At 44.3% G+C, this 13,792-nt stretch overlaps 1 protein-coding gene across 3 annotated transcripts in view; it reads left to right on the top strand.

The window, feature by feature from the left end:
* ADAMTS9 (ADAM metallopeptidase with thrombospondin type 1 motif 9) overlaps positions 1–13,792 on the top strand; it is a 175,365-nt gene that overhangs the window by 147,346 nt on the left and 14,227 nt on the right. For all 3 annotated transcript variants that reach the window (XM_033210354.1, XM_033210353.1, XM_033210352.1), the window contains 6 exons: positions 315–447; positions 665–759; positions 871–965; positions 1,057–1,190; positions 2,943–3,034; positions 10,143–10,247. In XM_033210354.1, coding sequence (XP_033066245.1) covers positions 315–447; positions 665–759; positions 871–965; positions 1,057–1,190; positions 2,943–3,034; positions 10,143–10,247 — 654 coding nt within the window. The remainder of the gene's footprint in view (positions 1–314; positions 448–664; positions 760–870; positions 966–1,056; positions 1,191–2,942; positions 3,035–10,142; positions 10,248–13,792) is intronic.

Raw genomic sequence — 13,792 nt, 5'->3', positions numbered from 1 at the left:
ATGGTAATACTATCTCATAGGGGTACTGTGAAGCTTAAATGAAAAAATTATGTGTGTGTGTGTAAAATTACACAAATTTTATACATACGTGTGTTTTATATATGTTTTTATAAATGTATGAATATGAATCTATAAAGCTTAGCACAGAGACTGGCCCATAGTGCTCAGTAAATATCAGCTTTTTGTATTCAGTGGCACAGAGTCTGAAGTGACACCCTGTACAGGATGACATCAGGGCTCTGAGCTCCACACCACCGGAAGCCTATGCCTCTCACATTCCATAGCCACACCGCTGACTCTCGTTTGTCTTACAGTGCTCAGTGTCTTGTGGTGTTGGAGTGATGCAGAGATCTGTGCAATGTTTAACCAATGAGGACCAACCCAGCCACTTATGCCACAATGATTTGAAGCCAGAAGAACGAAAAACCTGCCGCAATATCTATAACTGTAAGTTGACCAACTGAAGTTATCTTTCTTTAGCATGAAGAACAGGATTATCATTTTTCATTTGATTGCCTGCTCTTTTTAGAAATATGAATTTTTTCTTAAAGAAATCATTCCCTTTGCTACAAAGTTTTAGTGTGAACAATGTCATTCATTCTATAGGCAGATAATTCACATCTCGGAGCATCACACCCTATTTTTTGTGATTTGTGTTTTCTAGGTGAGTTACCCCAGAATTGCAAGGAGGTAAAAAGACTCAAAGGTGCCAGTGAAGATGGTGAATATTTCCTGATGATTAGAGGAAAGCTTCTGAAGGTGAATGTCAGATACCAGTCATTATTTCAAGAATATTTTTAGAGTAAGTGATCACTGCTCTCATTACCTCATTTCTGAGCCTCTCTTCCTGGATTATTTATGGTCTTTCAGATATTCTGTGCGGGGATGCACTCTGACCACCCCAAAGAGTACGTGACACTGGTGCATGGAGACTCGGAGAATTTCTCTGAGGTTTATGGACACAGGTAGGAGAGCCAGGCTCAGAAGATCCCAGAGGCCTGGAGATCCCTAGAAATGCTTTCCCATCCTTACCAGAACATTCTCTGTATAATTTAGGTTACACAACCCAACGGAATGTCCCTATAACGGGAGCCGGCGTGATGACTGCCAATGTCGGAAGGATTACACGGCAGCTGGGTTTTCCAGTTTTCAGAAAATCAGAATAGACCTGACCAGCATGCAGATAATAAGTAAGTTAGTGAGGTGTCCTGTGGGAACGTGTGCGTTCTTTCTATTCAGACAGCAAGCATTTTTTGCATATTGGCTAGCAGGGAGGTGCTGAGGGTATGGAGAGGAAGAACACTGGAAGCTTACAGTGCAGCGAGGACAGTCCAGCAGCAGAGTTTTGTCTTTTTTGTTCACTGCTGTATCCCCAGTGCCTGGAAAGTGGCTCGCACAAGGCAGGTGCTCTCTCCAATTCGTGATGAATGAATTGAATGAATGAAGTAGATGAAAGCACATGAAAGAAGCACCATTGAAATGTGGGAGGTCAGGGCAGCATTCCAGAAAATATGATATCGAAATGGAGACGCTAAGGTCAAGTTAGGGTTAGCCAGGCACAGAGGTCAGTGTGGGGGAGGCAGAGGTGGTAGCAGAAGTATTCAAGGTAGAATAAACAGCAGATACAAAACCCCAAAGCTAAGAAATTCATGGGCAACATTCACCACCCCCACCCCAGCTTTCACCAGCACAGTGTACGTGCTTACACGGACATAAAACTAATTTTATTCAGTTGTCAATTTGCAGAAGAAAACTGGAACTCAGAATTACCTTTTCTAAACTAGCCTGTGTGGGGGCTGATTTCATACCCTCGCCAGCTCTGCATCTCTGTTGGGGACATTAATCATAGAAGTGGTTAAGGACAGCTAAAATACCTCAACATGTTCCCTTGCATATAGGAAAAACAGAAATAATGAATAATTAATTTTTCCTTATTAACATTATCCCCATAATATTGCATAGCTTTTCTCTTGAGATAGATTAAATGTGATTTGGACCAAGATACTTTAAATTTCCTTCAGCTAGACTAATGAGGGCTAAAGGCAGAGGGTCTGCAGTTTCTCCACTTAGGAAGAGACCCCAGCTAAGACCCAAGGGTTCTACATGCTGAAGCAGGCAAGGGCCGCTTTCCTTTCAGAATGGAGCCTGGGATTTCCCTCTCACCAAAGTGTGGTGAACCGTAGAAAGATTAAGGCCATTCCTGAAAGACAAGGCGGAAAGATGGAACCTACCTCTGGCCTCCAGTCTCTCTGGCAGATAGCTTTTGCAGGATTCTCAGGTTAACTCCTCCCTTTCCGTGTGCAGAGCTCGTCTCAGGAGCTACAATAGGGGTTAACAACATGCACTTTGGGTTGGCCTTGTATTTATTGACTCTTTAAAAAATAAAAAATTACAGGCTAGCCCCAAACTTCAGAAACTGCCATCAATAATTTCAAGATGGGGGTTCTAATTGCTCCACATTTTGGCAATAATAGTGCCTAGGCCACAGGAGGACAGAGGAAACCTCAGGGAATCACTCCTAAGTAGCTGGAAACGCTTTCTTTCTGGCTTATTTCCCCCTGGCCTGAAGCCCGTGACGCGGGATAACAGGAGGTTCTCAACCAGCCAATTACGCTACATTTAAGTGAGGTGATTCACATATTTATTTATGTAGGAATCAATTCCAGAGTCATTTGAAACCCCCTTTTTGGCTTCCATACTGTGGGAAGACAGACCTTTGGGGCTGATGAAGCCCGGGGAATGAAGCTCCCAGAACCACAAATATAATGAGGAAAAAGCTAGTGAGCATCTGGATCCATTTGCCCACTAATAGTTCACATTGCTTCTTTCTCTCCCATTCCCTCTTCTTCTTCCCTTCTGTCTCCTTATTAATGTCCCATTACTTCCTTGCCTTTCTCCCACTCTTAACTTCCCTTGCCTTTAACCCCTTCTCCACCCCACAGCCACTGACTTACAGTTTGCAAGGACAAGCGAAGGACATCCCGTCCCTTTTGCCACAGCCGGGGATTGCTACAGCGCTGCTAAGTGCCCACAGGTATGTCCTTGGTGCCTTCTCCCTTGCGAGGGATTTACTTCCCACTTTCCCGGGGACACCCTCAGTTGCATCTGTTCCTGGGAATGTGATTACAACAGTTGCTCTGGAGGGCAGTTTGGCCACATGTATCAAGACCCTCACAAATGCTCTGGAGTCTAATCTCGTAATTCAGCTCCTGAAAGTGGGCCCTAAGGAAATGATCATAGCTACATGCCTAACTTCTGCATTCAACAAAACATGTCAGCTTAGAAACAAATTAGATGTCGGGTAGCGAGGGCTTGGTTAAACAAATTATTGTGGTTAATAAAATGAATATTGTACAGTCAGCAGAGTGCTAGTAAATATTTAATGACTGACTCTTCCAAAAAAAAAAAAAAGGGTCCTGCTTTGTAACATTTGTCAGTTGCCATGGTATAAATATTCTCCCCATAATTGATTTCAAGTCGTCAACATTATGTCACTAAATGGAGGGCTAGGAAGAAGGCAGACAGTTGACTCTCAAAAGTCAGTTCAAGCAAGTGCCAACATACCACTGTCAGGCTTCATGAATCTGAATATTGCATGATATCGAAAAGCACTTTACATGGATTAGACAGTAAAAACAAGATGCAAAACAGTACATGCAGTATGATCCCATCTATATTTTCTTTTAATGTATAAACAGAGAAAAAGTTTGGAAGGACTCTTTCAAAATATTAGTTGGGTACATTGGTAAGTTTTTGTTTTTGTTTTTTTATGTTTAACTTTGCTGGATTTCCTAAATTTTTCAAAATAAGCATGAAACCATTTTTTTTAAAAAAATAAATAAAGGTTGGACCTGGAGGTCTCAGAATTTTCAAGACTTATCTGGGTTTCCTTTGGTTCCTGAAGAGTACTCAGAAATGGCTCTAGAATAGTCTTAGCAATAAACCAGCTGACCTTTCTTGAGTGCTCACTTTGTGCCAGGCACCATCCTTTTTGCTGGAGACTCATAAACATTCATCCCTTGAGAAATTTAAAGCCTATTAGAGAGGATGACAGGTTAACAAAGACCCATGAGATAATAATATATTCTAGAAGTCCTCTGGGACCAAGGCTTGGGGCTCTGTGGATGTCACTGACTCAACCTGTTACCCCTACTTCAGTTCTGCAGAGTTTGCAGCGTTCAGACCAGAAGTGCAAATTCATCATCTTCTGCTGGATGACTTTTCAGCAGAGCCACTCAGCAGCAATCTTTCTGCCCATTCTATGGTTCTACACTTTCTTGCCTGAGAGAGGCGTGGCAAGTTTTAGCTTGTCTTTTGAAACATGCTGTCATAATCAGCTCGGGCTTATTTTGCAAAGCAGGCATTGGTCTTTGCAAGAAGCTTCTGCCCTTGGAAGGTGGGACAAACAATGAATTCAGTGATTCTGGACAGGAGAACTTGGCCACAGTTTTCTCTTCGGTTTGAAGGAGGTCTGCACAAATCTGTTGTTAAACTCTGTCAAGAGTTTCTCACTTTGCCTGTGCACCTTCAAAAGTCTGAAGATTGGGACTCCGTGATGCACTCAGAATCCCAAGCCCTGTCTCCACAGGATGGATTTACCCCCAACTGCAGAGAACATCCAAAGACAAACACATCTGAACGTTCTTTTAACGAAGTGTTTTTTCAGCCTCATGCTTTAGAAGAGTGTTGCTAAACATTTTAGAGAAGGGAGAGGAAGCTCTCAGGGGAGAAAGAAAATAAACAAAGGACATAATGGTGAAAAGCCTTTCTTCCATTACCCAGGAATCGAAAACTTTTGAAGTGCGGTTTTTTTTAGGGCAATTGATGGCTTCAAAACCCCATTGGTATCTGTTGCATTTTAGTGGCTAATATATTGACCCTGTCCTGCTTTCTTCAAATGTCTCAGGATTTTCTTGTTTCTCTATGCACATCCTTTGAGAAGCTTAAGTAAATGAAAAGTAATTTGCATTTATTTATTTTAATAATTCACAGACAAATGAACTGATTTGCTAAATCCTGACAATGAAGCAATTCCTAAATGGGAAAACCCAAAGCTTGTGAGAGGCTAATTTTTTCCCAGCTCATTCTTCAAACCATATTGGGTACTTTAAGAATTCAATTCCTTAGACATGTATATTTAGCACCAGCTATACTGATGCAAGATGTGAGTTTTTCCAATCAGTTTTCCAGGAAAAGGTTTGTAGAAAGCGCGATTGTGGAGGCTGCTTCAGAGTGGATGCTTCAGCCTTTGACCTAGTGATTGCCCAGAAATCGAAGCAGAATGATGTCGTGTTTGAGAACTTGTTTCTTTTACCTCATTGACCACTATTGCTTTGTGGATGTATTTATTAACAAGAGTGGGTTCCCCGACAGCCCTCATCTTGAAACATAACCGGAATTTTTTTATCCTGACAGATGTGACACTGTTATTATTGATGGTATTAATGGCTAGCATTTATTATGCATCTATGCTTTAGTCACTGTCCTCAGTATTGTCTACTCAATGTAGCATTTAAATCACCGGAGTATTCTATGAAAATGCCTCCTTTCTAAAGAGGAAGAGGGTAAGGAGTAGAAATCGGGAGGATTTGCCCAAACCTACACAGCTGCTACTCAGTAGAGTCTGGATTTGATCCTGTGTCTGAATTCATATCCATGATAGTAGATGTGTCTTTTTGATTCTGTTTTCAGGCAAGATTTCTGCAACGTTTGCTCTTGTACAACACAAAACAGGATTATCCTTTGGTCTAAGCACATCTTTTGCAAACCTTTAGGGACCATCTAGTAAATGTACAACTCTTAATCACTCTTCTTTAGGATAGGCAACAGAAGGTAGTGTTTACAACTCATGTGCCCTTTAGACCTTGAAGATTAGGCTCTTAAGGGCAAAGATGCCCCAGAGCAGAGCCACAAAGAACATTAGGTCTTTACTTCCCTGGTGAAACTCAACTTTCAGAGTGCTAACAATCAGCTAGAACATTTGCTGAAATGCAGATCCCTAACCTGGAAAGGGCAGAAGGAAAATGAGGACGATCTCTTGTTACATATGGGTTCCTCAACCCCTCTGGGAAGACAGGCCTAGTAGACATATATATCGAGTATGTTTAGACACTGGACGCCCAGGTCGGCTGGGGGCATTGTCCAGAAAGAAGCTGGGTCAGCCACCTGGACCTCCCGAAAACTTCAGTGCCAAAGCAGATCAAGTCTCCTTTCTCTTGCAGTACAAGTCGGACAGGCAGTCTGAGTGGAAAGCAGAATTGATGGAGAAAAGAGGGGCATTCTTGGCACTAGGATGGCCCGGGCACTTTGAATTATGTGGAACCACTCCTGGGCACAGAAATGGTAGTAAGATAACAAAATTTGGGGGAAGGGGGTGGCGGGCCTAGTGGCTCAGGCCTGTAATCCCAACATTTTTGGAGGCTGAGGGAGGTGGATCACTTGAGGTCAAGACCAGCCTGGCCAACATGGTGAAACTCCATCTTTACCAAAGAAAAAATTAGCTGGACATGGTGATACATACCTATAGTCCCAGCTACTGGGAAGGCTGACGGGATGAGAATCACTTGACCCCGGGAGGCAGAGGTTGCAGTGAGCCAAAAATCACACCACTGCACTCCAGCCTGCGTGACAGTGAGACCCTCACTCAAATAAGCTAAAAGAAAATGGCCAATGCAATAATGCAACATACAAAACCCAGTGTCTGAGGAGGCTTCAGTGCAGCTACAATTCGGAACAGCTGAGCACGGCAGCCATGTCACCACGTAAGAACCATGAACCTCTGTAGCATATTGTCATAAAAATTTTGACACAGAGTCTTACTCTGTTGTCCAGGCTGGAATGCAGTGGCATAATCTTGGCTCACTACAACCTCCACCTCTCAGTCTCCCTAGTAGCTAGGATTACAGGCACGCACCACCATGCCCAGCTAATTTTTGTGTCCGGAATTGGTGGGTTCTTGGTCTCGCTGACTTCAAGAATGAAGCCGTGGACCCTCGCAGTGAGTGTTAACAGCTCTTAAAGATGGCGTGTCTGGAGTTTATTCCTTCTGATGTTCGGACGTGTCCGGAGTTTCTTCCTTCTGGTGGAGAAGGAATGGTCTCTCTGCCTTCAGGAGTCAAGCTGCAGACCTTCATAGTGTTACAGCTCTTAAAGGCAGCACAGATCCAAACAGTGAGCAGCAACAAGATTTACCGTGAAGAACAAAAGAAAAAAAGAACAAAGCATCCACAGCATGGAAGCAGCAGTTTGCCAGGGCTGCTTCCGGCAGCCTGCTTTTATTCCCTTATCTGACCCCACCCACATCTTGCTGATTGGTCCATTTTACAGAGAGCTGATTGGTCCGTTTTGACAGGGTGCTGATTGGTATGTTTACAAACCTTGAGCTAGACACAGAGCACTGATTAGTGCATTTACAATCCTTTAGCTAGACAGAAAGTTTCTGTAAGTCCCCACCAGATTAGCTAGATATAGAGTGCTGATTGGTGCGTCCACAAACCCCGAGCTAGATACAGAGTGCTGATTGGTGCATATATAATTCTCCCGCTAGACATAAAAGTTCTCCAAGTCCCCATCTGACTCAGGAGCCCAGCTGGCTTCACCTAATGGATCCCTTGCGGGGGCCACAGGCGGAGCTGCCTGCCAGTCCCCACTCCTCAGCCGTTGGATTTTGGATGGAACTGGGTGCCATGGGGCAGGGGGCGGCACCAGTTGGGGAGGCTCAGGCTGCCTGGGAGCCCACTGCCGGGGAGGGGGAGTGGGCGGGGAGGATGCAGTTCCGGAGCCCTGCCCGAGGGGAGGCGGCTGAGGCCCGCAAGAATTCGAACTCGGCGTGGGCTGGCTGGCAGTGCTGGGGGACCTGGCGCACCCTTCGCAGCTGCAGGCTGGGTTGCTAAGCACCTCGCTACCCACTGCAGCGGCACCGGCCGGCTGCTCTGAGTGCGGGGCCTGCCCAGCCTGTGCCCACCCTGAGCTCGCGCTGGCCGGCAAGCACAGCGCGCAGCCCTGGTTCCTGCCAGCGCCTCTCCCTTCACACCTCCCGGCAAGCAGAGGGAGCTGCCTCCAGCCTTGGCCAGCCCAGAGAGGGGCTCCCATAGTGCAGCAGCAGGCTGAAGGGCTCCTCAAGCACGGCTAGAGTGGACGCCCAGGTCAAGGAGGCACCGAGATCGAGCGAGGGCTGCTAGCACGTTGTCACTTCTCATTTTTAGTAGAGACGGGGGTTTCACCATGTTGGGCCAGGCTGGTCTTGAACTCCCAACCTCATATGATCCACGCGCCTCAGCCTCCCAAAGTGCTAGAATTACAGGCATGAGCCACCACACTCAGCCCAAAAATATTTTTTAAATATTACCTACTGTCTGCCAGGTAATGAGTGACATGCATTATGCCTTCTAGCTAATCACCTCCTATTCACAGGCTAAGTCTTACTAATCTATTTTACAGATGGGTTCCTTGCCTGAGGTCACACTGCAAGTAAAGAAGGGAGCAAGATTCTAGGGTAAATCTACCCTTTGTACCAGGTTTTCAATCAGCCTCAGCACTGTTGACATTTCAGGCTGGAGAATTTTCCGTTGTGGGCTGTCCTGTGTATCACGGCAGCATCCTTGGTCTCTACCCACCAGATGCCAGTAGCAGCACCACTCCCTGCACCCCACAGTTGTGACAAAAATGTTTCCAGACACTGCCAAATTTCCCCTGGGGTCAAAATCGTCCCCTGTTGAGAACCACTGATTTAGTTCAAACTAAGTCCTCTGGTCCCCTCTATCTTGTGGAATCTAGCACTCCAGAAATGTTTATAAACTTTTGTTAGTCAATATTTATGGAACTGGCATTGAGAGACCTCTAAGCTACACCTAGTCCTGGAAATCTTAATTGAGGAGCTAGGATATAATATTTAAGTGGCTAGTCATATGTTACAAACCATAGCTGATTCAATAAACAAAGCAATTTAGTAAGGCCCTGCTCTCAATAAGCTTCCTGTTCATATTGAAGAGATCAGACAAACACAAAGCAACTAGAAAATGTAAGACAGATGCCATCTTTTTGCATATCCAAGTGCCAGCCTTAGCTGATTTTATTTAGTCCTCTGTACGGTGCTCAGAGGGAAGAGAGTTTTAGTACCTTCCATTTTACAGATGAATAAACTGAGGTTCCAAGAGGTGAGAAAAGAGCTGGCCAGGAGCTAATCACAGGTGAAAGAACTTTATTTACACGTGGGTCTGATTGGCTGTGAGCTCCTCCTTGCCTCTCTTCTTGTTTATAAGAGATTGTTTTGACAAAGGGCTGGCTTGTCGGGTTCAGAGAGAAAACAATCAGGAGTGTTCATGTGGAATATTTTTAGCTCTGAAACTGCTAATTGTGGAGTAGGACGCCTCAATAAGAAGGTATTTCAGATGCCTTTGCGAGTCGTTTTTGAAAAAGAGAGTGAGAGAGACCATTGGAGAAAGCAGTGAGAGGGTCTTTCTGCTGCACCGTCTCTTTAGAAATCAATATAGAGGCACCAGAGGCCATGTTCTGAAAGGCACCCTCGGTGGGGTTTGGGAGATGTCCCTTACCGGACAGAGCCTGGAAGCCGCATCCGCCAGGCCCAGGTGGTCTTGAGCAGGCCAACCCTGCCCTCTGCTGACCGTCCTGGGGAAAGCGCCTCTTTGAAGTCCCGCCCTGCTGTGCTTAGTACGCGGTGTGCTAATCGCCCCAGGTAGCTGGAAGCCCAGGAAGCTTGGCACCAAGATCTTGTTAGAAAAATTACACTGTGACATTTTGTTCCTGAAGGAATCTGATAATTGTGAGCAACATCAGGACTGCTGTGTTAGGGAGGCCGAATGGAGCAAGGACTTTGAAGTCAGGAGGATGTGAGTTGGACTCTTACCTTATCCTGAAGAAGTTAATCACCTCCGTTACACCTCAGTTTCCCCATCTGTAAAGAAAACCTCCTTCATAGAGCTCTTTCGAGGATGATTAAGATGATGCATGAAGAATGGCTGGTCCTGGGCAAACAAAACTAAATACCATCAGTAATTAATAGCTATCACAATTAATCAACATCCTTCCCTTTTCCAAAGTACCTTTTATTGTATCACCTTTGCCTTTGCTTTTGTTGGGGACATCACGTGGACTGAAAATCTCTTGTTGGTCATGTATTCCAGGGTCGTTTTAGCATCAACCTTTATGGAACCGGCCTTTCTTTAACTGAATCTGCCAGATGGATATCACAAGGGAATTATGCTGTCTCCGACATCAAGAAGTCACCGGTAAGGTTCTACAGATGGGTTGAGAGATGAATTTTGATTTCTTTCTCTCGTTCTTGTCTTTATAACTGTGGTCGTGGTGCTGAGGGAACAAACGAATGTACTTTCCCACTTAAGCCATTTTGCAGTATCAGGAAGACCATTTAGGAAATAAACCTAGGGTGCAGTGTTTACATGTTATTAAAGTCTGAGAGCCCTGTTCACTTCTCGTGAATTCTTCCTGTAGAGGTGAACATAGAACCATCCTAGTAATTAGAAAAACCACCTAACCAGGAAGGTAAAAGCAGGAAGAAGCCTCTGTCGAGGGTGTGGCTCAGACATCTTTCAGTTAGCCAGCTTGCAGTTCATTCTGTGAACCAAGGGGAAATGACCTCTTCTTTTATTTAGAACAATTGAAATACAGATGGAGCTAGAAGACAGATAACTTATTAAGTGATGTATCTGGAGAATTAGAGATACACGCACACGGTCTACAATAATAAGTTTTTCACACTCTAAAATCTGGCTGGTCAAGGTGTGGTCTACGCAGTGCATCAGTGTCACCTGGGGGTGTGTTGGAAATGCAGGTTCTGCGGCCCAGACCCTAGTGAGTCAGAGTCTACAGCTGAACAAGGTCTTAGGTGGTGATGGGCACGTACAGCTTGAGAAACACTGTACTGTGCAGGTGGTCCCCGACTTACAACGGTTCCACTTGATTTTTCAGCTTCACCAGGGTTCAAAAGCAAATCACACTCAGTAGAAACCCTACTTCGGGTACCCATACAACCGTTCTGTTTTTCACTCAGTACAGTGTTCAATTACACACAATATTCAACACTTTATTATAAAATAGACTTTGTGTTAGATGATTTTGCCCCACTATAGGCTAATGAAAGTGTTCTGAGTACACTTAAGGCAGGCTAGGCTGTAATGTTCAGAAGGTTAGAGATATTAAATGCATTTTTGACTTAATGGTATTTTCGACTTGAGTTGTGTTTATTGAGACATAACCCCATTGTAAATCAAGGAGCATGTCAACTGTGTACTGTTTCTCACCTTGGGTGCATAGTGGAATCACCTGAGGGATTTTAAAATGCACCTGCCCAGGTCCTTCCCACACAGATGAACTGAATCAGAATCTCTGAGGGTGGGGGGCCCTGGCAGGAGTAGAATGTAAAGCTGCCCAAATGATTCAAATGTACAGCCAGGTCAGAAACCGCTGCCACTTACAGCCTTCCCTCTGAAGTCCTGAGAATGTGGGTCAGAAACCCGGCTCATGAAAAAATATGTTTAAGTTTACCCAAGCATGGCCCATTTCTCCAGTCCCACCTCAGCCAGGAGCCCTGCCTGGGGTTGCCTCAGAAAAGTGGGTAGGGGAAGACAAAGAAGAGAGCTGGAAAAGTAGGGTATTATTACAAGGCAGAACTGCCAGATAAAATACAGGACACCCAGTTAAATTAGAATTTCAAACACATACTGAGGATCGCTTGATTCTAAGAGTTCGAGACCAGCCTGGGCAAGGTAGTGAGACCCTGGTTTTGCAAAACCTTTAAAAATCAGCTGGACATGGTGGTGTATGCCTGCAGTCCCAGCTACTTGGAGGTTGAGGTGGGAGGATCCCTTGAGCCCAGAATGTTGAGGGGGCAGTGAGCCATGATTGCGCCACTTCACTCCAGGCTGGGCTGCAAAGTGAGACACCCATCTCTTTTTTTTTTTTCAAGTACACAATGAACATTGTTTACAATAAGTATACTGTTATCATTACATGGGACATAGTTATACTAAACATGTATATGTTGTTTATCTGAAATTCAAATTTAACCAAGCATCCTGTATTTTTATTTTCTAAATCTGAAAACTCTATTGCAAACACTTCTGCCTAATCAAAATAAGAATATAAAAAAAGCAGCTCAACCTGCCTCCCTTACCTAAGAGGAGAAATGTCCAATTGTGGCATTCCAGGAAAATCTGTTTCCTGATCTCTTTTTCTAGCTGCCATGATTAAGTTTGTGTCTGTGAAAAAAGCTATCTCACTCTCTCTCTTCTCCATCTAAGCCAATCAGTGACCTCAAATCCGATTAAATAGCCATATTGATTACTTGTAAATTACTCATTAAATATTTTTCCTTGCACTGAAAGGAGTAAAGATAGCTGAGAGAGAGAGAGAGCATGAGCTTTAGAATGTGCCCTGAAATTATGTTCTTCCCCCATTTCTTCCCTCCAAAATCTATATATTATGTTTCTTATCTATTGACAAATAAAAATTGTATATTTTTATTGTTTACAACATGATGTTTTGAAATACACTGTATGTTTCAGTAACCCAGAACCAAAAAATTTGCCTGTCTAGTGCCACTGCATTGCAGCCTGGGTGATAGAGTGAGACTCTGTTAAAAAAAAAAAATAAGTAAATAAATAAATAAAAATGTGATTGTAGGAAACCCATGTAGATAAACTGTAACATAAATTGTATTTGTTAGCTGGTTACTACCGTTTGGGCCAGAAACTAAAAATAATTAAGGCCAGGAGCACCACCTTATGGAAAGAATGATCACTACATGGGCTGTTCCCCAAGGCTTTTGGGAGATGCCTGGGCTGGAGGGAGCTGGGTAAAACAATTGCCTGTCAGCATTTTTTTTTTTTTTTTCTTCTTATTCTTGGTGTTCTTTGGCAGCTCAGAGAGTCTGAGCTCAAAATTAATCTCCAGGGCCCGTTGAGTACTCCTTATGAGTATCTGGGAGCTGGGACTGAGCCCTCTCTAGCCCCCAGCTGTCAGGAGAAATGCTGCCTGACTTCCCTTGTGTGGTCCAGAGAAGCATCTCCTAGCGATGCTTCCTGAAAATACGCTTCCACCACCCAACACATTTGGGAGAAAATGCTAGTATATAGTATTTCCTTCCTGAAGAGTCACAGTAAGCATTAGCATGTGAGGTGGGACCAAATTATACAGGAAATAAACCTGTGTAACTTTAGCCAGCATTCCACTAAAGCAGTGGTTCTCAAACTCACGAGTGCATCACCATCACCTGCAGGGCTTGTTAAAACACAAGCAGGTGACCAGACGTGGTGGCTTGTGCCCATAATCCCAGCACTTCAGAAGGCTGAGGCAGGAGGATCGCTTGATCTCAGGAATTCAAGACCAGCTTGGGCAACACAGGGAGACCCAATCTCTACAAAAAAAAAAAAAAAAAATAGCTGGGTGTGGTGGTGTGCACCTGTAGTCTTAGCTACTCAGGAGGCAGAGGTGAGGAGGAGCCTGGGTGGTCAAGGCTGCAATGAGCCATGATTGCACCACTGCACTCTAGCCTGGGCAACAGAGTGAGACCCCATATCAAAACAAAACAAAACAAAACCCACCGTATGATCAGTCTGAGGAGAGGCCAGAAATGATATCTGTAACCATTTCCCAGATGATGCTGATGCCCCTGATCTGGAGTCACATTTTGAGAACCACTAACCTAAATAAAGCCAACCACAAAACCTTCTTTTCAAAGTTACAGCTTTTAATTTCCCCCAAATAACCAGGGTCCCATGAAACACACTTCAGAAATTGTGCCATATCCTATTCC

The sequence above is a fragment of the Trachypithecus francoisi genome, unplaced genomic scaffold (genome assembly GCF_009764315.1).
Source record: "Trachypithecus francoisi isolate TF-2019V2 unplaced genomic scaffold, Tfra_2.0 Lachesis_group0, whole genome shotgun sequence".
Classification (NCBI taxonomy): domain Eukaryota; kingdom Metazoa; phylum Chordata; class Mammalia; order Primates; family Cercopithecidae; genus Trachypithecus; species Trachypithecus francoisi.
Note: the sequence above shows the minus strand (reverse complement) of the source record. Positions and strands in the feature narration are given on the sequence as shown.